The sequence below is a fragment of the Acomys minous genome (assembly GCF_964271855.1).
Source record: "Acomys minous genome assembly, chromosome: 1".
In the NCBI taxonomy this organism is placed as follows: Eukaryota; Metazoa; Chordata; class Mammalia; order Rodentia; family Muridae; genus Acomys; species Acomys minous.
The window spans coordinates 157,742,542-157,767,546 of NC_140483.1; the positions used below are offsets into that span (position 1 = coordinate 157,742,542).

The following is a 25,005-nucleotide window of genomic DNA, read 5'->3' on the forward strand; positions in this document are numbered from 1 at the left end:
AAGGAAGAAAATTTTAGCTGTACCCTAGAAGCAAGTCTTCTCTGTGGATTGATGCTGGCTTCCCTAGCTGCTGGGGTCTGGTTATATCTCTCCATTTCTTCCAATCCCGGAAGATGTACAAGTCCTTGATTTTGAAAATATCTTCAGAGGTGGCCTCTTCAAATCTCTACAAATGGATAAGCTGAGACATCCCAGTTGTAAATCACTTGGCCAAGGCCTCATAGCTACTTAGGACAAGAGACAGGGTGGCTCTTGGGTCTCTGGCCTCTCATCAACTGGGCAAGCACTTTTGAAAGCTAGCCCTAGAAGACTCTTGATGACTTTCATTCTATTTCCAGTAAATTCTGTGTTGGTTTTTGGCATGAGGAGAGGAAATGAAGAGGCTAGGGTAGGAATGTAAATAAAAAGGTTGGAATGTCAACTAATAAATAATTATAGTATCCATAGTAGTGGCCCTAACTATTTTTACAATAGGATTCCTAGACTATCCCCAAGAAAGAATGGTACCATGCAGGTGCTAGGAAGCCCACACACTCTGACCAAGGCTCTATGACCTTGAGTGTCTGGATAGACATTTCTCTAAGCCAGTTGCCCAAACTTCTTCATGGAAACATGTGAGTCTAGAGACTAGAGAGAAGCTAGTTACATGAAAGCTTGGGGTGAAAACATCTAAAATAGCATTAGCAGTCAGTTCCTTAGCAGAGGAGGCATCACAGACACTCAGGGTTTACTGTTTGTATGGTATTGTGAGGACTGGAGGACAAGACAAGGTTGGTAAATCTGGTGTATACCTGTAGCTTATCTGCAGTACTTGGTGGGAAAACTGAAAGCTAGTTTTCTATCTTGTTCCCAACACTTCTGCGCAAGGATCTTCTGTGTATAAAAGGTCCCCCTTTCAACTCCCTGACATGTACCATGTCTTTGTCAGATTCTTGTCACTATCTAGGGAGGGCAACTTTGAGCTCAGGCACTGGACCTATGTATATTTTGGCTTCTCCATTTCTTCCCTTTGTGGCTATGATAAAGTTTTCAAGCCACTCTGTACCTCAGTCACTCTATCTGAATACAATTTTTTAAAGAATTAATTCAAATAAGATTTCTAAAAGAGAAAGAAAAAGAGAAATGATGAACAAGAGGGGCACAGAGAGACAAAGATTGGAGGGAGAGAAGGAGGGAGGGAGAGGGAGTGAGGAGGGAGCTTTAGTGAACTGGTAACAGAGGAACCACCCTGGTACATAATGGGAATCCCTTGTCTGGTAAGACAGAGAGTAGAAGGTTGTGAGTGACTGAAGAGAAGTGAGTGTGGGTGTTGGGCATATGCATTGAATTAAACATTTATTCAACATTAACAAAGATAAGAAACAAGCACACTAACTCATTATGGCTCTAGTAACTGTGCATGAGGTAAGTAGGATCTATGGTAGATAATACAGTAAAGAAAGGAAGAAAAGTGAGGGACCACTATGGAGAAAAATCAAGGGAAAAACAATGAATGTGGGCATTGGTGATAAGTACCTCAAGGAAATAGATTTCCTGGAAAGTGATGGGGGGAGGAACCAGAGTTGGGGATTGCACACATGCTCTCTCACTGGGATGTGAACATCAGAAGGCCTACGGAGACCATGGAGGGCATTGGTTTTAACACAAAATACAGCTTCACCAGTAGTAGTAACAGTGACTACTATTCTTATTCTTGCTTTTTTGTCAAGTTCCAGTAACAGTAATAAGGGAGGTAGTGTTTTTGTGCACTTTTCATGTGTCAGTTCACTTATCAGGTAGGTCCTATCATCATGCTACCTTACATGTGAAACACAAAGAGGTGGAGAAACTTATCCAACGTCATATAGTGGTTAAATCAAGGTGTTTCAGCCAAGATAAAGCCAACTTCTGTCTACTACAAAGGCCTGATTGGGCATGGGCATGGGAAGGTGCACACACACACACAGACCCGTGTGTGTGTGTGTGTGTGTGTGTGTGTGTGTGTGTGTGTGTGTGTGTGATATTACTGGGCATGTGGATTTACAAGCTCCATTTCCTTTCCCGTTGCTTCTCTTTGATAACCCCTTACAAGCTCCTACAATCTAAAGAAACATCAAACTACTGTCTCACCTACTATCTAGGGTGAAATTTGGAACACGCTCTGGAAAAACAAGTGTGTTATTTCAAAGTTAATTATCTCCATTATATAGGTGGGAAATATGAGGTCTCATGTACTTTCTGAGATATAAAGGCTGTGATCAAAGTCTTCTGGTACCCAAGTCTGGTATTCCTCCCACTGTAATCAGTGCTGCTTGCTACTACAACACCCTCATATGGCTCCTCGTGCAACTCTACACACATGGGTGGGAAAATGCATGGGTAGAACATAGTAGGAGCCTCGCTGTCACCTGAGATGTGGACTTAGCTCTATTCCTTAGTTAAGTGACTTTGTGCAATATCAGTACTGCCTTAAACCCCAGTTTCCACGTCATTGATATGGAAGATGATAAGAACACAGCTACTATGTGATAGGATTATGGCGAAAGTAACATGAGATTGTATGTCTTGCATGGTTCCTAGCACAGTGATTTCTCTGTGTAAGAATATTGCTATTAACATTATCCAGAAAGTGAAGATATAGTACTGGGAAAATCAGAATTCTGGTTTGAATCCTGAATGTCTCCCTAGTGCATACGTCTCAGGACAACTGTGTTTAACTTTTCTTTAAAAGTTACAGAGCATCATATGTGAAGAAGGCAAGAGAGGAATTGGTCTAAGGTGGTACTGATCAGTGAGAATAGCTGCCTGACTTCTGACCTCAGAACCTTGTAATTCTGGGATTCCCTTCTTTCTCCATGGCCTTAGTTTTTCTTCTACTTGTCCGGCCTCCCCACCCCTACTAAGCCTTTCCTCTGAGACTCTGTTCCCACCATGGATACTGGCACTTCCGCACAGTACCCCGGCTACTTTGGCATTCTTTTCATAGAGCAGAAGCCAGAGAGGTGAAGGTGGGCCTGAGGCGAGCCGCTGAATGTGTGGGAATGAGGTCCCCCCACCGTAGGAATCAAGCCTGGCTGCTTCTGGCATGTTCACTGAGGACCCCTTGGCAGCCAGCCATTATTAGAGGAGGCAAGGCAGCCAAGACAAGACGAAGGCTAATTACCTTGAGTAATAGGAAATTGGAAAGCAGTTATAAGATGAGTGTCTAGGCCCCTAGCCAGGTGAGGACAGGGACCACAGATGGCTAGTCTGGCTTCAGCCAATGGCCCGAGTGGTCACTCTCACTTAAGATGACCCTTGGACTTCAACTACTTAAGGGATTAGAAACTGGCCCCATTGTCAGGCCTTTGGGAGACCCTCTCCCTCTTCTGCTCTTGTTTGTTTTCATTCAAAGCAAAACAAATGAAACAAACAAGGAAATTCAATTTAAATGGGGCACGGTTGCCGATGTTTCTGGTTTGTTACACGGGGGTGAGCTTAGGACAGAAAATCAGCCTTGACTTTCACTCCTGCAATTGGTCTCACCCTGAAGCATTGTATAAAATTACATGAATGGAGGGGCTTCAAAAGCAATTTGACTTACTAGGTAGGGCAAAGAAAGGGAGTTTGGATGAGAGGGGGCAGAGCCAAAAACTCAAATAAGAAATAGAGCGGAGAGACTGTGATGCATTCAGATAAATCAAACCTTAAGAGAATAACAAACAGGAAGGCAAATGGCAGATGCAGACAGGAATCTATGTGGAAAATAACCAGAGAATGTTTATAAGATAAAGAGAGACTAAAAAGAGAGGAGAGAGGCCTACTATGGGACAAAAAGAAAAGGGACTGAAGCCGATAATTGGGAAGAGCAGGAATCCTGAGTCAGGGAATGTGAACAGATCCCATGGTGACCCTATGGTTCCCAGAACTCTCAAGCTGTAGTGAATCTAATACTCCTTCATTTTAAAGTTGCTGAAACTTCAGAACAGGCAGGGCATATGGACTTTCAGCCCAGCAGAAGCAGAGGGAATAAGCGCAGGTTCTTTGGTATGCACAGTGGTTCTCTTCTCTCCTGTCAGTTGAATCTTTCTGGGAGCTTGGATGGAGGAGTTAATGTCTTACTGTCCTTTTCAAGAAAACTACTTTTTCTGAGCCTTTCCTTCTCTGGATCTGCCCTGTCCTAATCTCCCTCTGTCTCAGAGGACTCCTTCCAGGCTTGGTAGGACCCAATCTTGCTTCATGGAAACCAACTCCTCCAGAGTTGTCCTCGGAAGAAAAGAAATCCTGAAAATGACGGATTAAGATCAAAATGGACAAGAGAAAATCATTAACCCTTCCTGCTGGCCTCCTATGCACCAGACATTCTGACAAAGTCCATGCTTCTAGTATTTTTGATTCTTATTATTAAAGTTCTCTCTTCTCAAACTTTGTAAGGCAAGATTGACTACCCACCCATTTTCTAAGGGAAGAATTAGTCACTTAGAATAGTGAAATATCACTTGTCTTGGGTCGGTTTCTGAGCACACAGGGGCATAATCAGGATTCACACCCAGGCTAGCCAGTCCCCAAAGCTTATGCTCCTTGTGCTGCCACATGCAGTGTTTTTGGCTCAGAAAGAAGAAAACAAATTTTGCTGAGGAATGAGCAGGCAGAAAATGAGAAACCCCAAGAACAGACATAAGAGCTATTTAAAAACTCAAGACCAAGTTGGTCAGACTTCACGGGAGGAGAGCCGCCAGTGGGATGGGAGACTGTTCCAAACAACACCCTGGCTCCCTGTCAGAGCAGCCCAGATCCCAGGGCCATTAATGAAATCTATTTCAAAAAGAAATAAATAAAGCAAAGGGGTGTCCAGAGATAGAAAAGACAAACCCATGACAAACACAATTCCAAAGCAGAGGAAAGAAGGTGACCCTACCTCAATAGTCAGGAGACAGATACGGTACCAGGGAGTTGGACAAAGAAGCAATGAGGGGAAGCATTTATTATTTAAAATATGGTATCCATTTTATCAGTTCTCAGCATTAGTTCCTTTGGGGGGATGTATAAACACATCTCATTGCTTTTTTACATAATGAGATTGTAGAATTAGCTAAGCTGAAAAAAAGTTGCTAAGGTGCCATCCAAAGACAGCCCTATTCCTTCTAACTTAATGGATAAGAACCACCAGCCAGGGGTTTAATCTGTTGGCTAGATGGTTACTCATCTGACCCATCAACGTGAAGATAGATGAGAGGCATGGGAAATTCATGATTGCCGTAACTCCATAGAAATAGCAACAGAGATAACAGTTAATACTTCTTATGCTCTAACTAGGGGCTCACACCAAGTAGCCTAGAGATATATAGTCAGATGAGTGGACATATAGATGGAAGTCTCAGGGAGCCATGCACATTCTCATAGGGAAGAAACAGGAGATTCAGAATAAACACCAATAAGGAGAAAGGCATAGATTAGAACCCAGACTTATCTTCTTCTCGTGTATTCTCTTAAGGAGGAGCAGAGGTATCATAAGATAGCTCTCAATAAATGGTCTATGATTCTCAACAGAATCATAGGTTTTAGTGTAAGAGAAGGTCTGAAAACTTCTGCTTTTGCTGTGTGCTTGGTGCATTGCACAGGTGCAGTGACTGTGGAGCCCAGAACCCAGTGCTTACTGACTTGGAGGCTGAAGAGTTGTTTTCTCAAAGTCCAGATTCCAGCCCTAGTATTTACCATCAAGACTGTGCCCATTCCTTGAGGCCTCAAGTACATCATTCTTTGCCTGTTAACTTCCCCAGATAGAAACCCTATTTATATATCGTTCAGCAATCCTACACGATTGGTGATAAAATTTCAATTATAACAACTCAGAGTGTTGAGTCAGGATTACAAGATACAGTTTCTCAGTTCTCAGTGATCCTCTTGAGTTTGTTCTATTGGTATATTTGTGGGGCAATTTACTTAAGGTTACATAACTAAATATATCAAAATCATGGTATTCTTTCATATCACTGTTAGGTGTTAAGTTATCTGAGAATAGGGCCTTTTGCATAACCTACATACATACTAGAGAAGACCTAGGTACAGTATGAAGACATTAAAAAAATAACCTTAGAAAACATGGGAGTGAAATGAGAATTTTATGTGAGAGTATATAAGTGGATGGATTAGATGAGTGGAGGAAGAGACGTAAAGAGAGATAAATGAAGGATAGATATTTGGTTGAATGGGTGAATGGATTATGGGATGAATAAATAAATGACTCAAATAAAAGAATTATTTGAGTAATCGTTGAAAGGCTTAACATCTCACCAATTACAGCTTTCTAGGGTAATGAGGGAAGTGACCTATGATTTCATCATTAGGAATATGAAGAGCTGTTCCCTAGAGCTCGTCATTATTATTTATGATAGCTGCCTACAGATGTGGCAATACTCTTTGAGGTTGGAAGCAAATGAAAAATAAACTTCCTGTCTCCTCTGATATTATCAAATGAAGTTGAGAGTGACTTCTAGAGATTTGGATACAATGAGTCCAGTACATTGTAATATATAGTGCATATATATATGCATGTATATCGTTATATACACAGAGACATAAAGCTAGACACACATGCACTTATGCCTATCAAAGAAGATGCATATGTGAGCTCTACATATCCATATAACTTAATAGGTGCATTCATACACATATAGATATCTCAGACATTATAAAAAACAGAAACAAGCAGTAATCAGGAATGGCTGAGTCAGCTCTCCCTGTTACCCTGAGTAACCTTTGTCCTTCTCTTGTTTGCGGATTATTCATCAGTAGAAAAAATAGAGTAGAATTTAGTGTCTGGCCTCTATGGGACCTATAGCACTTACCTTTCGTGGCTCACTGTTGTCTACATTCTGAACAGAAACTTCTTTTATTGTTTGTTTGATTTATTTGTCTGTTTTTCTTCTTTAAAAATTTTTTTAATTTAATTAAATTATTCAGATTATAACTCAATTGTTATCCCATCACTTGTATCCTCCCATTCCTCCCTCCCTCCCGCTTTCACCCTATTCCCCTCCACTAGGTCTAAGACTGAGGGGGACCTCCTCTTCCACTATATGGTCATAGGCTATCAAGTCTCATCTTGGTAGCCTGCTTATTCTTTCTTTGAGTGCCACCAGGCCTCCTCACCAAGGGGACGTGGTCAAATATGGGGCACCAGAGATCATGTAGAGTTAGTTCATGCTCTCCACATAACTGTGGAGAATGTCCTGTCCGTTGGGTAGATCCCAGTAGGGTTTCCATGTTTACTGCTTGTATTGCACTAAACAGAAACATCTAAACCTTTGCCTTCCAAAGTCACATACAGACAAGCTAAGAAACATCAGGCTGTTCTGAAAAGAATTACTCCTGTTATCTCTCCCAGGCTTAAATCCATCCTCATTGCTTAATGCTTCCCATAAACCCATCACCTCTTACTTGTAAAGACCATCTGGCTCCAGGCACTTGAAGATCACCGAGTAGATACTGATTTCAGGGACCTCTCCATGGCTTCGACCAGCTGCCACACAAGATGTGCCCACACCAGAGAGTAAGTCATCAGCAAAACTCAGGAATTCTCCTGAAAGGAAATAAAAAACAGATGAACTTTCTAGTGTAAGCCTTGGTTAAAAAATATTACCAAGGAAAAATGTAGATCTGAAAATGTCACAAATTAGCATCTACAGCGCCTTGTCTCTATGTGATTGTTTTGTTTTATTATTTTTAAAGATGGGTTCTTGCTATATAGCCAAGGCTGGTTTTGTACTTGTTATTTTGCCTTCTTTCACTCATTCCAGGGATTATAGCTGTGAGTTACCATGCCAGAGACTTAATGACTGTTCAAATTTATGCCTGAGTTTTACTACCTGTGAAATAAGAACACTAATACTGAACTTTGTTAGCTATGTCAAAGCTAAAATGAAGTACATTATTCTATAACAAAATACATGTAGAGACAAAAGAATATTTCTCTGTTTTGGTGTAAAGTAACCATTTTGGTACTGTCATTGCCGGTTTGTTTTGTTTTGTTTTGTTTTGTTTTGTTTTTGTTTTTGTTTTTCTGACTTCATGACCAAAGACTTTTTTCTGTGGAGCTGCAAGTTTTTCCTTATATAGGAGTTGGACTAGAGATAAAAGAGGTTTCATATCATAAGGCCACTCTTTTATCCTCATACTAGGTTCATGGAATGCTATTCTTTGGGTGGATACATATCTGAACTAGTTAGGGAAGAAGAATTTTATGACTGATGAGTAATAAAGGTCATCAGCACAGGAGATGACAATCGAAGACTTGTTAAGTAAGTCTGAGTCCCTGAATTGGCCTTTCTTAGAGCTACCTTACCCACTGGATTTAAGGAAAGACATAAAATTAACTGGAAAGAGAACTCTATAAGAAAGAATAGGAAGTAAAGACAGAAAATACTAGTTGAACTTATAGAATCTAGTAAGTTAGTATTAGCTCTGACAGGAGTTCACTGATTGATCTGAATAGAAGTTTTGATTTCTGCACTTTTGTTTTCTTCTGTATAAGGTGAAAGGACTACAATAATTCTTGAAAAAAAAAACCTATGTAAAAATATTTAAACACAGTGTCATAATATTTAAACAGCACAGATTTAGAGATAACTAAATATATAGCAGTATTGAAATGTCTGTTAATATTGTCAGTTGTAGCTCAATGATGTGAAAGGATACTGTATAGACTTTAAAAATAAGTTCTTGGAAGATGTGAAGGTACAGGAAAGAACATTTCTGACATATTTGAAGCCAAAAACTAAAAATAGCACATACGATTTTAGAATATCATTTTGTGAAAATTCCATACAAGCATAATTTTAGAAAAGGAGGAAGAAAAGTATATCAAATGCTTGCTATTATTTTTGAAGTGAGATAATGGACACCTTCTATCTTATTTTTGCTTATCCCTGCTTTTAAAATTATCTTCAATAAAAATATAAATTTTATAAAAAGAAAATCCAGAAAAGTATTGAAAATAAAGTAATAAGGATCCTAAACAGCCTCTTAGTTCCTTTCTAATTAAAAATCAGATAACTTATAAGCAAAAGTAAGATGTGAGAAGGTGTTTTATACCACCCAGTATGAAGTGCTATAATTTCTCCTTAAATGTATTCATATTAAAGAATTAATTAGGGTTACATTAAAGAGGGGATGATATTCCTTCCAGAATCCACAGGTGGTCAAAGAAGAAGATTCAGGACACCACCCTCAAGTTGTTGGTCATTAGTATATAAGAAATTTCCCCAAACTACAGAATATTGCCAAAGCTCTTCATGGCCTACCAGAATAAGAGACTATCGTTGAAGAGAAGACACATATTGGTCACAAGCCACAAAGAAATAAAGACCAGGAAGCTTCCATACTCCTGACTAACTTTCATAGTAGCAGAGGTTGCTCTGCAAGGTGCTTGGTAGAAAAAGTCATCAAAAGCCTTATGAAGATATGAGTCCTATGAACTACAATAACAATTGCAGGACACTATACGCTACAATAGCAGTACAAATATTTTTAGGGTAACCAACTGCTTTCTGGTTGAACTTAAAGCTCACTTCACAGAAGAATAGTCTTGCCTGGTGTTATAAATCTGGCCAAGAATCAAAGGCAGGAGATCAAATGTCCCAGGGATGAACATGCTACTATTATTTTACTAGAGTATTCATTTCTATACTCAAAGACTGGAACAGCTTTAAAACATTCTTGGAGAAGTTTTTTTGTGCAGTGTATGGTAGCTAATGTACAAATTCACAGCTGTCCAAAATACAAAGGATAAATATCAGCAGAGTACTGAGCCACAAATGAAATATCTGTACTATACACTTCCCCTTCAAGCCTCAGAGACAATCATGAAATTGAAAGCAGAAAGATGTACAAGGCAAAAGTGAGGAAAGATTAGAGAAGTCATGTCTTCCTCTGGACATGTCAGTGCTGCCATACTAACTCACAGCAACCTGTGGTTGCTTGCACAACACCTACAAAAGACCAAGCCAAGCAATATTCTAGTTAAACTATATGTGGGCTCAGGAGCCCTCATACCTATCTGAGGGGCAGTTGAGTTGATATCTTCTTGGGGAGGGAGCATGACCTCTTATGGGCTAACCATGTTCCAGTGGATGTTTCTAAACCTCTGAGTATATGGGTAGCACAAATTGGACTAGGTATGTTAGAAGTTGAGAGAGAGAGAGAGAGAGAGAGAGAGAGAGAGAGAGAGAGAGAGAGAGAGAGAGAAGAGGATGTATATAGGGTAGATCTTAGAGGAATTAGGGGAAGAAGTAGAATGAATATGATCAAAATCTTTCTATATATGAAATACATAAAAATTCAGAAAACTATATTTAACAGTCCCATGTAAGTATGACATCTATGAACTATAACCTAGGAATAATAACCAACACAATTGCCCTAAGGATGCAGTAGTGGCACATCATTCATATCTCAGAAGTAGCCAACAACTCTGTTATTGGTATTAAGACCCATTCAACATGAGGGAGATGAAATGGTATGGGAAACCTAGCCAACTGCCCAGGGATAATGAAGTCATAGCTCTTAGAGAACTTATAAACTAATATAATCCCTAACTATAAATATTTGTCCTTATACCCACAGGTAAGTATAGTCCTCATCTCCTTTCAGGAAAACTTTTTAATAAAAGACCATTAAAGAAAACCACAACTCATGAAAATACAGTTATAGGTCCAGTCTCAGTAGATGCCTCTACTACTATGGCTCAGGGAACATTGATAAAGAGGCAGCAGAAAAAAATTTTTTTTAATTTTTAAATTTTTTAATTAATTAAACACTTTTTATATATGCAATTATATTATTACACATATATACAATAAGCTACCTATAGCAAGAAGAACCATGACACAATCAGGAATTATATGAATATTACATACTTTATTTTGGCTATTTGTGTTTGGCATCCTTGAATAAAACATCTTTCCTACCTTGGCGCATCTAAAATTCTGAATGTAAATCAATCTCCATCACATCTTGTCATTATCAACTTAAAACATCTATCTAGACACAAAATCATCTTAACCCCTAAACAAGCAGAAAGATTTTAAGAGATAGAGAATCAAGGAATTTTCTGTAAGACTATCTCATGGTAATATGAGAAGCTCATATCATAAAATCTCACCAGCGTGACTGTCCAACCATCGCCTAGAAAGTAAAGCTAAGAGTCTAGAAAGAAAGATGTTGAGAAGCAGAGGCTTGCTGACCATGGAGAGGTAAATGAAGTCTTACCTGTTGTAGCCTAAGACTCTACGTTTATACTGTAGGTCTCTTACACACAGTCATAAGCCACAAAACACTTCCATTCTAATAGGTATCAAATCAGAGTTGTATATGGGACTACAAATTAGAAAGAAAAGAGAAAAAAATGGATAGAGCCGGGGTATTGTTTAACTTGGTCTCAGGACTGCAAATCTGGCTGTTTGTGCTTATTTTCATACAGCATGGTTCCATGTCTGTCTGCTTTTCAATTTGTTTCCAGATAGCCATTGAAGAAATTGGCTCTTCGTGAGGGAACTCAGTATGCTTGTAACTAATATTAATTAGCTTCCTGGGAGCCAAAACATGGCTGGCATTTATTTTCAAATGGGACACAGCTTTCCAGATATTTTCATGAATCTCAGAATCATTTGGGCCATGGATTAAAGCCTTATAAGCATGTCAGGCCAGTCAGCACAGTTCTAACTTCAGTGTAGCTCCAAGGATAATGAATACAGCTCAATTAGAAAACCCAATGGATGACCTGAAGTACAGCAACTCATAATGAGGGTACTATAGAAATGCATAGTATCCAGCTGCATTGGATGCAAATGACTGAAGACAGTAAGAGGAAGGGAAGTGGTAGTTAGTAAGTACTTCACTTATCCTCACTTAATCCTTTAAGCAACTGACAAGTCAGATGTCATCCCTGTCCATTAAAATTGTAAGAATTGGGCTAAGACTTGAACCTCTAATATTCTAGCGCTGAATCTCATCTTTTATACTATGCTGCCTCCTAGAGAGGATTTCAAGGGGATTCAGTTCGAAAGCTGCTGTTCCTGGGCTATTCAATTTACAGTTGAGTTCATGCCTCCCTCTTAGAGCTATGGGTTTGTGGAATGCAACAATAAAAGAAATGGTCCCTGACCTTCTACAGCTTGTAACCTGACAACAAGGAGGGTAGTTAAATACAAGAACAGACCCATAAAGTACATTTTAAGATTGCTTTTCTTGGCTCTCTGCTTCACACTGCAATGTAACAAATTGTGGGGACAGGTGAATGAATGACCCTTCAGTGTTCTTCCTTACCTAGTGGAGGCTGCTCTAACAAAGAGCTCAGGAGACTTCTCTATGCACAAATGCAAATCAGAGAAATTCATCTACCTATATTGTGGCTCTGCCACATACCATACTCTGAATCTAGCAGGAACACAGTGTACTAAGTACTAATGTAATGCTGTGGATAAGAGTCCAGGCTCCAGATTTATTCTACAGGGGACTAAACCATTCATCATATACCCTTCTTTACTGCTTGCTTTTGAAAAGAATCTTATCTCTGTGCACCTATTTCTTTTTTAACCTGGAAAAATATAATGGTAGAAAATGTAATATCTCAAATAAGCAAAATATCACAAATAAATTAATCATCAAAATACATAGCAAACAGAAAGAGCTCAAATATAACTGCCATTACTGTTTTGTTTCTATTTGTTGTTGTCACCACAATAGTGCAGGAAAGAGAATTTTTCAGAAAGTATTTTTTAAAGTTGGGCCCACTGGTGCACATCTGTAATCCCAGCACTCAGGGAGGCAAAGGCAGGCTGATCTTTCTGAGGCCAAGGCCAGGCTGGTCTATAACATGAGTTCAGGACAGCCAAAGCTACATAAAGAAACCCTGTCTTGAAAAATCTTATTTTGCCCATGCTTCTCCACTCACACGTGATGATTGGAGAAGTGACGTTCCTATCACTATAAACAGAGGGAAATGAATTGGAAGGAAGTTTTCTCTCTTCATTCCTTTAGTATATATATCATGATTTTATCAGGCAGCCTGACACATAGAACTTAAGAGTTTTTGAGGTTGTCACTAGACAGCTTCCTCTTCAATTTCTGACATCTTTATTTGATGTGAATACTGCATACATTTCCAGGGCATTTACTATATATAAGGGTCTGTGTCGAATGCAGGAGTCTATCATTCTAAAACCTGCAATTTCTGAGAAAGATACAAAGTCCAAAAAAGACAGAAGAATTTGAATTTGTCTCTGGCGTAGTATAGTCTAACAGTCACTTGCAAATTACAATAGATAGAACCCAGACTGAGGACTGAACACTGGGGGTGGGAGGAATATTATTTGTCTTCTCTATATCCACATTTGCTTTCAACCATATTAGCAACCCATGTATTATTTAGATTTTTATTTGATATGTGTATGGGTTTGGGTTTATGTACATGATGAGTGTATCTGTCTGCTGAGGTCAGGGACACTTGAATCTCTCTGGAGCTACCTTCAGGTTATTGTGAGCAATCCTCTTATGAGTACTCTAAAAGAGCAGTGTGTGCTCTTAACTTCTATGCCTTCTCCTCATTCCCATTTAGTTTTACGTTAAAAACACAAAGCTGCACATACACACTTGATTTAAAGGGTTTATTATATTTTTTAAAAGCAGAAAAATTGTGTGTGTGTATGTCAGTGTGTGTGTGTGTGTGTGTGTGTGTGTGTGTGTGTGTGTGTGTGTATGTGTTATTTTTCATGGCACCCACACACGGAAGACCAGTAACAACTTTGTGGAATCATTATTTATTCTACCTTTACATGGGTTCTAAGGATTTTATTCAGATCATGGGGCTTGTGTGACAAGTGTGTACCGTCTTGCCTAACTTGACTTAAAAGTTTTATTTTTTTAACATGTTCAAATCCCCAATCATTATGTCACTGAAAAACAGTTGCTCAGAAATACTGATACCGACTCAAGCATTTGAAGCTACTCAGAGGCCAGAACCAAATGCAACTCTTTTGCATCTGAGGCTCTGGTACCAGGTACCTTCCACTTGGCCACCCTCCTGGACACCTTTGTCCTCTCCTTCCTGGCATGATGCCATGTCTCTGGGTAGAGACTATTGAGACCCCAGGCTGCTACCACTGGGCTGTCTCACCTAGCCCTGCCCAAGTCTTAACATTCTTTTTCTTTGTTGTCTTCCTTTTTCTTTCCTTGAAAACAGACAGGGAGCTGGGGGTTGTTGTAAAGGAATGTGCCTGTTCCCCATTACAGTTCTTCTGGGGCTGCAACCCAAGTGGGCTGAGGCCAGACCCCCACATATTTCTTTATCCACTCACACTCTCTCCTTATGTTCCACAGAGAAAGTGAACAGCGCTTCTGATGCAGCTTTAGCCCAAATCGACAAAGCACTGGGCGGATTTTCTTAAAGGTCCCACCCCCTGCCCCAATCTTCGCCCTCCCTCTCCTTTCAACACCCCCTTAACCCTCCTGCTTGTGTCCTTCTCCTGCACCTCACCCTCTCCTTTCTGATTGGCTAGAGGTCACAGTGAAAGCTGGCCACAGGAGCAAATTGAAAACAGGTTGGGAGAATAGAAAACAGAGAAACCCAAAACGGACTGGGAGCTCAGGTGGGAGAAAGCTCTCCGTGTCTTCAGTCCATGCTTTTCAGAAACTACCATGGTAACTTCTGGCCTATCAAGGGCTGGCCTCTCTGTAAAACACGTGCAAATCCTCTCTGCCAGGACACCAAGCAGGTTCTTTCTCCCTCCCCACACTTCCCTGCCTTTTTACTTGAACAAATAAAGGCATGTTTTCTGAAAACTTGTGAGTAAGAAAATACACTTCAGGGCCTTACACTTATCAGCTACAGTTGGCTTGTCTCTTCTAAAACATAATGCTGTTTTAAATCAGAGGAATGGTAGATAACGATCTTTACCTTTATTGTAACAGCAATATGAAGTGAAGAAATGAGAGTGGGCTGAGGGGCAAATGAGGTCTGCTTTTGAAGCCAGGCTCAACAATTATTTTATCTGGGAATGGATGAGTATACTCTAAGAGTCTGCTTTTTCATCTCCAAAGGAGATGAGCATATATAGTTCAGAGACTTAGGAAGGGAATAAATGAGATTATAGTATAAATAATGCATTTCTTATATAGATGCTCTGTATAAGTTACTAATCCTTCATCCCTGCTATCTGACTCCCTGGTAGGTCTCATTAATCCATCTAATGGCAAAACTCACAGCTTTTCAGTGTACCTCAAAATATCTACCTTCCTAGTACTTTAGCAAATGTAAGTATCTTTGGAAGAACTTGAAAGAAAAGAAACAGAGTAAGTGTTTATCTCTTTTTTATAGCATCAATGATGGCAGACACCTTCACTTACATTGTCAAGTTAAATATTATAAGCAACTCATTCTGTTATAAGTTGAATACAATCAAATGGATTTCAAAAACTGGCTTTTACAGGGCTGAGCATGGGCATCAGGAAGGCTCAATCACTTGTTTTGGGATGGTTAAGTGAAGGTGAGTCATAAGGGACCCAAAAGTCTTCATACTGTTTGCTACACATTGGCCTGCAGACCGTGAAATGCTTCCTGCAAGAACTGTGTTTTAGTCATTACTGTGTCACCAGTCCTTGGTGCAAGATGGCCATACAGCTGTTTACAGAAGTCTGTGAAATTGCCTTCTGTAGTTGGATCCTGGACCTCAGTGCCTTAAACCCAGTGGCAGGCATTGAAAGAAGTCTCTCACTGGAGACCTATGATGCTTTCTATGTTGTGTATTTTCAGTAGTAAATAAGACTCATGTGGCATAGTATAAACCAGTAGAAAATATGTCCTCCAAAAGAATCAATGGTGGGCTAGCATATGCATGACCGCAGTCCCTATGAACCAGGCATTGTGTCAAAGGGACTTTTGGTTTGTCTGCAAGCCCACTGTAGTACACATTCATTTTTCTTACCTGCTCAAAGTCATCCTCCTCTTTGCTTGTAGTTTATGAGAGAATAGTTTCTACTATAATCTCTATTAATATCCGTTAAGTAGAGTTAAGACTTCTTCTATTTTTCTGAAGTTGATGTATGTGCAAAGGCCATAAATACATCCATGTCAAAGACAAAAAAAATGGCTCAGGGTCTCAGCAGTTAGGATCACTGCCTATTCTTCCAGAGGACTTGGTTTATATTCCCAGTATCCATGGCAGCTCTCAAAAGTCAGTAGATACTGACTATAACTTCAGTTATAGGGAATCTGACACTCTTATAGCTTCCAGGAGCACCAGGTACACACAATGTGTTTTATGGCCATATATGTACATAAAGCAGCTATATGTATAAAACAAATAATTTTTTAAAAAGTAAAGTGGCCCAAACTTTCTCAGTTGGGCTAGCCCCTGGGACAAAGACCAAGTCACAATGACATCATTTAAAGCTTATGACCCAGTGACCTCTGAAGCTTGATCTACCCTTGGGCATTCAGGTATTCAAGTCAGTACTTTTCCTTGTATCCCAAGGCATTTCCATTTCTTTTGTGTTACTTGCAACCATGAGCCCCACAGATATACATCACTGAGGTTATTTTCATGACCATCAATGTACAAGTAAAAATGAACACTTTAGAAATATAAAAGTATTTTCCCAAAGATGTATTCTGTCTTCATTAAATTCTCTCAAACTTTAAAACCAAGATGTGACCTACCATAAAACAGCGAGTAGGCTGAAGAAATCAGATTCTTCTCCTCTCCAACACTCCACTATCTCCAAAGACCTGCTTTCTTTGACCCCTTCAGTTCCTCCTTGCTTCCTAACTCATTCCAGGCACATTCTTCTTCTAACATGGCAAGCATGATGCTGCCACAGGGCTTTTACGTGTGTGATTTCAGTCTCTAGGGAACATATCCCTCCCCTCTTCCTACCCAGATCCCTTACATGTCAGTGCCTCATAAACATATTCTGTCATTTATGATTTTAAGAGATGACCTTTTGCCTCTATCCCCCTCATCCTATTTTGCTTTAATTGAGACGTCTCACAAATCAATGAATCTTGTAATAATTCCATTTACGCATTATGGGTTGCATGAGGAAGCCCACTTAGAATGTGTCAGCTAGTGCACAACAGGTTTCCCATAAATATTTGTCTAGTGAGTAAATAGATCTACTGCATTCTGTAAATTAAGTTGACAACCAAAAACACAAACATAAAGAAGAGCTTCTTGTTTGCATCTTCTCAAAAAATACATGCAAAGACCATAACTTGGATGCATGTAGCTAATTTGGAGGATGAACCCAAGAAGCAGGAATGGAGAAGACATTGGAACAAAAGAGATAAGAAAGGATAAGTGTGAGAGGATCCAAGGTGATGGTGCCAAGTACACATTGTATCTGATCATCAGGAGAGCAGTGACTGTACAGCAAGCAAAAGATCAAACTGTGGGCTTGAAAACACCAGTGCTGGTGCTACCAAGGTAAAAAGGGAAAACACAGTGTGGAACACAGATGGGTCCAGCCTCAAGTCACCCAACTAAGTCAAGAGAAGTGCCCAGATCCCTCAGGAATGCGCAGGGTCTCTAGAATCTATCCACATGCCAGCATGCAGCTCACTGTGCTCAGTGTCTCAGATGAGCTGTGGTCCAAAAAACACTAGTTTCTGGGTCTCCTAGCCTAGAGGAGATCCCACAAGTGAGGAACACAAGTGGATCTGACCTCAATGAATCTTGTAATAATTGCATCAATACACTCTGGGTTGCATGAGGAAGCTCCATTTGAATCCACAGTAAGTTCCTGGATGCATGCAGGAGCAGCCCAGTCTCCAGCATCTTGTCGCACACCATCAGCATGCAGCACACTGTGCTCAGAATCTCAGACTGAACTGCAAGCCACAAAACACTAGAGGCTGAGTTTCTCTGCTGAGAGGAGACATCATGGTATGGAACACAAGTGGATTTGACTGCACATCACCCAGCTGATTCATGAAAGGGTTCTGCTTCACTTAGCAGGTTCTGGGTCTCAACCTATAGTCACTCACCTACAAGTTGCTCTCACCCACTAGGGACTACACAATGCCAGAGACAGTCAGATGCCTAAAGTAGCAACATAAAAACAGAAACAAAAAAAGCCAAAGCAATATGACATCTCCACAACCTAGTTATCCCAGAGCAATCAGCCCTCAACACTCTAAAACAACTGTAACACAAGAAAGTGACATCAAATCTATCTTTATTAACACGATAATGGAGGAAATGAATAAAATTCATAAAGATATACGAAAAGATAATAGTGAGACAGATTGAGGACCTTAGAGAGTCCATAAGAGAGGCCTATAAAGAGGAAATTAATAAATCACTGGAAGAAATTCAAGAAAATGGAAACATTAAAAAAAGCACAAACTGAAGAAAACCTGGAAAGAGAGAACTCAGAGAAGAAAACAGGAAATACAGAGGTAAGCATTGACAACAGAATATAAGAGATGGAGGACAGAATCTCATTTGTAGAAGATACAATGCAAGAATTTGATGCAACCCTCAATATAAATGTCAAATCTAAAAAATTCCTGACACAAAACTTCCAATAAATCAAAGACACTATGAAAAGACAAAACGTAAGAATAATAGGAATTGAGGATAGAGAAGATTCCCAGCCCAAAGGTACAGAAAATACTTTGAACAAAATTATAGAAGATGTCCCCAATTTAAAGAAAGAGATGCCTATGAACACAAAATAAAGTAGACCAATGAAAAAAATCCTCCTGTCACATAATAATCAAAATACCAACTGTACATAACAAAGAAAAAATTAATCTTAGCGAGGATAAAAGGCCAAATAACATACAATGGCAAACCTATCAGATCACACCCAACTTTTTAGCAGAGAACATAAAAGCCACATGTCTTACAAACCATAAGAGACCACAGATGCCAGTCCAGAATACTATACTTAGCAAACTTTCAATAATCATTTATAGAGAAAAACAGATATTCCACAACAAAAATGAATTTAAATAGTACCTATCCACAAATTGAGTCCTACAGAAGATACTAGAAGGAAAACATCATTCCAAGGAGGCTAACTGCATCCAGGAAAACACAGGAAATATATAACTTCACTTCAGCAAAAAAGAAATTAGACAAGCACACAAATACGCTGACACAATCAAAATCAAAATAAAGGGATCTAATAATCATTGGTCATTAATCTTTCCCAACATCAATGGACCAACTCTCAAACAAAAAGACAAAGACTAACAGAACGTATGTGTGAACAGGATCCAGCATTCTGCTACATTCAGGAAACACACCTCAGCCACAAAGAAAGACATTTCCTAAATGTGAAGGGCTGGAAGAAGGTCTCCCAAGCAAATGGACACAAGGAGCAATCTGGAGTAGCCATTCTAGTAGCAAATAAAATAGCTCTCAACCAAAATTTATCATACTCATAAGAGGAAAATTCAAGCAAGATGACATCACAATTCTGAACATCTCTGCACCTAACACCAGTGCACACACATTTGTAAAAGAAACATTAATAAAGCTTAAACCGCACATTGATCCTCACACATTAATAGTGGGAGACTTCAACACCCCACTTTCACCAAGGAGTAGGTCAATGATACAAAACTGAAACTGAGAAATAATGAGACTAACAAATGTCACAAGCCCAATGGACCTAACAGATATCTACAGAACTTTTCACCCAAATACAAAAGGTTAAACCTTCTTCTCATTACCTCATGAAACTTTCTCCAAAATTGACTATATAGTATGTCACAAAGTAAACCTCAACAGATACAAGAAGAGTGAAATAATACCTTGTGTCCTTTCAGACCACCATGGACTAATTATGGACTCCAACAACAACAGAAATAATAAAAGCCTACACACACATGGAAATGGAAAAACTCTCTATTCAATGACAACTGGGTCAGGGAAGAAATAAGAAAGAAATTAGAGACTTCCTAAAATTCAATAGAAATGGAGGTGCAATGTACCCAAGTTTTGGGGCCACCTTGAAAGAAGTGTTAAGAGAAAAGTTCATAGCACTAAGTGCCTTCATAAAGAGATTGGAGATGTCTCATATAGGCAACTTAAAGACACACCTGAAAGCCCTAGAAAAAAAGAAGCAGACACACCAAAGAGGAGTAGATGGCTGGAAATAATCTAACTCAAGGCTGAAATCAATAAAGTAGAAACAAAGAAAACAATTCAAAGAGTCAGTGAAACAAAGATCTGGTTCTTTGAGAGAATCAACAGGATAAACAGACCCTTAGTCAAACTAAGTAAAAGGCAGAGAGACACTATCCAAGTCAACAAAACAAAAAATGAAAACATAACAATAGACAATGAAGAAGTCCAAAAAATCATTGCTTCAAAAGCCTATAAGCCACAAAATGTAAATGAAATGGACAAATTAATTGATAGATTCCACTTACCAAAATTGAATCAAGATCAGATAAGCAAATTAAATAGTCCTATATCTGCTGTGGAAATAGAAGAAGTCACCAAAAGTATCCTAACAGGGAAAAAAAGGCCAGGGCCAGGTGGTTTCAGCATAAAATTCTATAAGACCTTGGAAGAACAGCTAATATCAAACTCTTCAAACCATTCCACAAAATAGAAACAGAAGGAAAATTATCAAATTTATTCTATGAAGCCACAGTCACCTTAATATCTAAACCACACAATGACCCACCAAAGACAGAGAATTTCAGAAGAATTTCTCTTAGGAAGATTGATACAAAAATACTTAATAAAATATTACTTGTGAACAGAATCCAAGAACACATAAAAAATATCAGTCATCATGGCCATCTAGGCTTCATCCCAGGCATGCAGTGGTGGTTCAATATATGGATATCCATCAATGTATTCCACCATATAAACAAACTGAAACAAAAAATACATGATCATCACAATAGATAACAAAAAAATCATTTGACAAAATCCAACACCCATTCATGTTTAAAGTCTTGGAGAGATCGGGGATACAAGGCACATAAACATTTTAAAGGGTATATACAGCAAGATAGTCAACATCAAATTAAATGGAGAGAAACTCAAAGCAATTCTACTAAAATCAGGGACTAGACAAGGCTGCTCACTCTATTCATGTCTCTTCAATATAGTACTTAAAGTTCTAGCTAGAGAAATAAGACAAAAAAGGGAGATCAAAGGAATCCACACTGTAAATAAGAAGTCAACATATCACTATTGGCATATGATATGATAATATACAAAAGTGACCATCAAAATTCCACATGAGAACTCGTATAGCTGATATTCACTTTCAGCAAGGGGGTGAGACACATTAATTTTTAAAAAATCAGTAGCTTTCCTGTATACAAAAGGAAACTACACCTTTCACAATAGCCACAAAAAATATGAAGTATCATGGTGGAAATCTAACTAATGAAATGAAAGACTTGTATGAAAAAAAACCCTCAAGTTTCTGAAGAAAGAAAGTGAAGAAGATATCAGAAGATGGGAAGATCTCCCATGCTTGTGGATCAGGTGGATCAACAAAGTACAATTGGCCAACCTACCAAAAGCAATCTATCAATTCAATGCAGTCACTACCATAATACCTACACAATTTTCATAGGCATTAAAAAATCAGTTCTAAACTTTATAAAGAAAAGCAAAAAACTCAGGATAGCTAAAATAATCCTGTATAATAAAAGATCTTCTGGAGGAATCTCCATCCCTGATCTCAAGCTTTACTATAGAGAAGTAGTAATAACAATGGCATGATAGTGGTATAGATATAGGCTGGTTGGTCAATGGAATTGAGTTGAAGACCCAGAGAGAAACCCACATATCTATGAGTACTTGTTTTTTGACAAAGAAGCCAAAACCATACAATGGAAAAAAGATAGCATCTTTAAAAATGGTGCTGGTATAACTGGATGTCTACTTGTAGAAAAATGCAAGTAGATCTTTATTTATCACCCTGTACAAAACTAAAGTCCAAGTGGATTAAAGACCTCAACATAAAACCAGACACATTAAATCTCTTAGAAGAAAAGGTGGGGAAGAGCCTTGAACTCATTGGCACAGGAGACAACTTCCTGAGCAGAACATCAACAACACAGGCTGTAAGATCAACAATTAATAAATGGGACCCCATGAAACTGAAAAGCTTACGTAAAGCAAAAGACACTGCCAACAGAACAAAACAGCAGCCTACAGACGGAAAAGATCTTCAATAACCCTACATCTGGCAAAGCGCTAATATCCAAAATATATAAAGAACTCAAGAAACTAAATACCAATAAGCCAAATAATCCAATTTAAAAATAGGGTACAGAGCTAAACAGAGAATTGTCAATAGAGAATTGTCAACAGAGGAATATTGAATTTGAGAAAAGCACTTAAAGAAATGTTCATCACCCTTAGTCATAAAGGAAATGTAAATCAAAATGACTCTGAGATTCCATTTTACATCCATCAGAATGGCTAAGATCAAAAGCTCAAATGATGGCACATTCTAGCAAGGATGTGGAGAAAGTGAGAAACTCCTCCATTGCTGGTGGAAATGCAACTTATATACTTTTTTGGAAATCAATCTGTTGCTTTCTCAGAAAACTGAGAATAGCTTTAAATCAAGACCCAGCTATACCACTCTTGGGCATATCCTAAAGATGCTCCACCATATAACAAGGACATTTGCTCAACTATGTTCATAGCAGCTTTATTTGTAATAGCCAGAATCTGGAAACAACCTAGATGTCTTCAATAGAAGAATGAATACAGAAATTGGGGTACATTTACACAATGGAACACTAATCAGCTATCAAAAACAAGGAAATCATGAAATTTGCAGGAAAACAGATGGAACTAGAAAAGATCATCCTGAGCCAAGTAACCCAGACCCAGAAAGACACACATGGTACATACTCACTTATAAGTGGATATTAGCCAATCTCCACCCAGTGGGGGATCAGGACAGATGATGGAACTCCAAGTGAACTCTGGAAGGAGCATTGAGAGTTGTATGGAAGGACCAAGAGGAGTTAGCAGTTCCACAAGAAAATCATCAGTGCCGATGGCTATGGACCCAGGGTGGTATGCACAAACTGATGTACCAACTAAGGACAATGCGTGAAGAAAACCTACATCCCCTCTTCAGATGTAGCCAATGGACATGTTATTCTGTGTGTAGGGGGTGAGGTAGTAGGGACTGCTTCTGACATGAACTCTAGTGCCTGCAACTTGACCACTTACCCTTGGTGAGGTGGCCTTGTGGGCACAAACAGGAAGGGGTTGCAGTCTATCCTTATGAGATCTGATATGATTAGGGAAGAGCCCCCAGCCACTCCCGTGTCAGAGGGATAGGGGAGAGGGATGGGGCAGAAGAGGGAGGGAGGGTGGGAAAGAGAAGATAAGAACAAGGGAATAACAATTGGGATGAAATATGAATAAAGTATAAATGTTTTTTAAAAATCAAAAAGAAAAGTGCTAATATAATGGTCAATGGTGTTTGCTAGTGTGGGTACTAGAGTCTTGAATCTGCAGGGAGATTTTACAAAGTAAATGAGATATCTCTCTGAGTTGTCTTGCTGAAATTCATGGAATTGGAGTGCACAGCCTCTAGATACTGATTCCTATTAGTTGAGCCCTCTCACCTGGAGTGTTAAGCTGTGATTGTCTCGGACTTAAGGAGCTCTCTCAGTCTCAAGTTAGGCTATGGAACATAATATAAGTGTTGGTCTCAGATCACTGGCAGCACAAGTTGACCTGGGGTACACAGAACTGTTTAATACATGTGTGGATGAAATAGACAGTATAAGAGAGCCTCAAACACACTGTCTCAATGATCCATTCTCTGCTTTTGAGGAGTTTTAAGAACAATTGATGTGCCACCGTAACTTAGATCTAGAACTTGTTAGATCTACTGTTGTAAATGTTCACAAGCAGTTGATGGACACCCACTAGGTGCTTAGAAAGGATTACAACTGCAGACTTAGCTCTGAATCACATGAACAAAGGTTTTTCCCTGTGCTATTCACAGCTTAGAAAGGGAGAACTGTGAGGGTTGCTTTTGTGTGAGAACCACTGAGGAGTCCTGCAACTTATTATTAATATAGAATTTAATAGTAATAACTCCAGCATTAATATGCACTTCACTAATCAAGCTATTCCTTCTCTACAGTTGGATTAATTATGGCCATAAAAGGCCTCATCATCTCCACAGTCTGGTGGACAAATGATGCTAATGCATTTGGCTGCAATGGGTATTGCTACCATGTGTGAGGAGAGCTGATTTGGGGACCAGACTGGGAGAGAGGTGGAAGCCAGACACCCCCACCCTCGTCCATTTGCTCTTATGAACCACAGTGTGTATTCACTGCCTGTGGTGCACTCATTCATGAACATCTTTTATTCTTTCCTTTTTCTAAGTCAAACTCCCAGATGTTACACTGTTGTAAACTAACCATAGAAGGAGAACCAATGCTAGAGTTCTCTTTTTCTTCGTACCGTACTTCTTTTTCATACTTGGCTTTCCTCATACTTCCAAGTTGCTCTGGACTGAATACTTCAGCTAACATCTTTCTCTCTTTCTAAAAAGGTAAAAACCCATGAAGTTACTGCTGGCAGACTCACAGTGTGATGAAACAGCTCAAGCACGGTTGAACAGGGAAAGCTGGAATTGTTATTCTCAATTTGTAAGAAAGGAAAAAGTTGGCTCAGAAAGTTGGGGTCAGCTGCCCAATCACACAACTCCTTCCAGCAGAGCAAAACACAGATTTGATGCCAGAGTCTCCTCATTCCAAACCTGCAACGTTGTTTTTGTTTTTGACATCACACACTTTTTAACTTCCCTGTACTGTGAAGCTCAAACCACCTTGTCTCTAAAGTAAAGATGTCAGTATCGCCACTGTAAGGAATTTTCTAAAGAGTAAATTAAGTTTACAGAAGTACTTTCTAGACGTCAAAGTGTGATGCATATATAAGAGGTTGTTCTAAGAGAAACATATACACTATCATCTATCTTACCTGTCAAGTGTGTAATTCTGGAATGTCAGTATTCAGCCCCAAG

The 25,005-nt window shown here is 39.2% G+C and overlaps 1 protein-coding gene across 7 annotated transcripts in view; it reads right to left on the minus strand.

The window, feature by feature from the left end:
* ASTN2 (astrotactin 2) overlaps positions 1-25,005 on the minus strand; it is a 960,073-nt gene that overhangs the window by 42,785 nt on the left and 892,283 nt on the right. For all 7 annotated transcript variants that reach the window (XM_084779663.1, XM_084779662.1, XM_084779659.1 and 4 more), the window contains one exon: positions 7,399-7,540. In XM_084779663.1, coding sequence (XP_084635789.1) covers positions 7,399-7,540 — 142 coding nt within the window. The remainder of the gene's footprint in view (positions 1-7,398; positions 7,541-25,005) is intronic.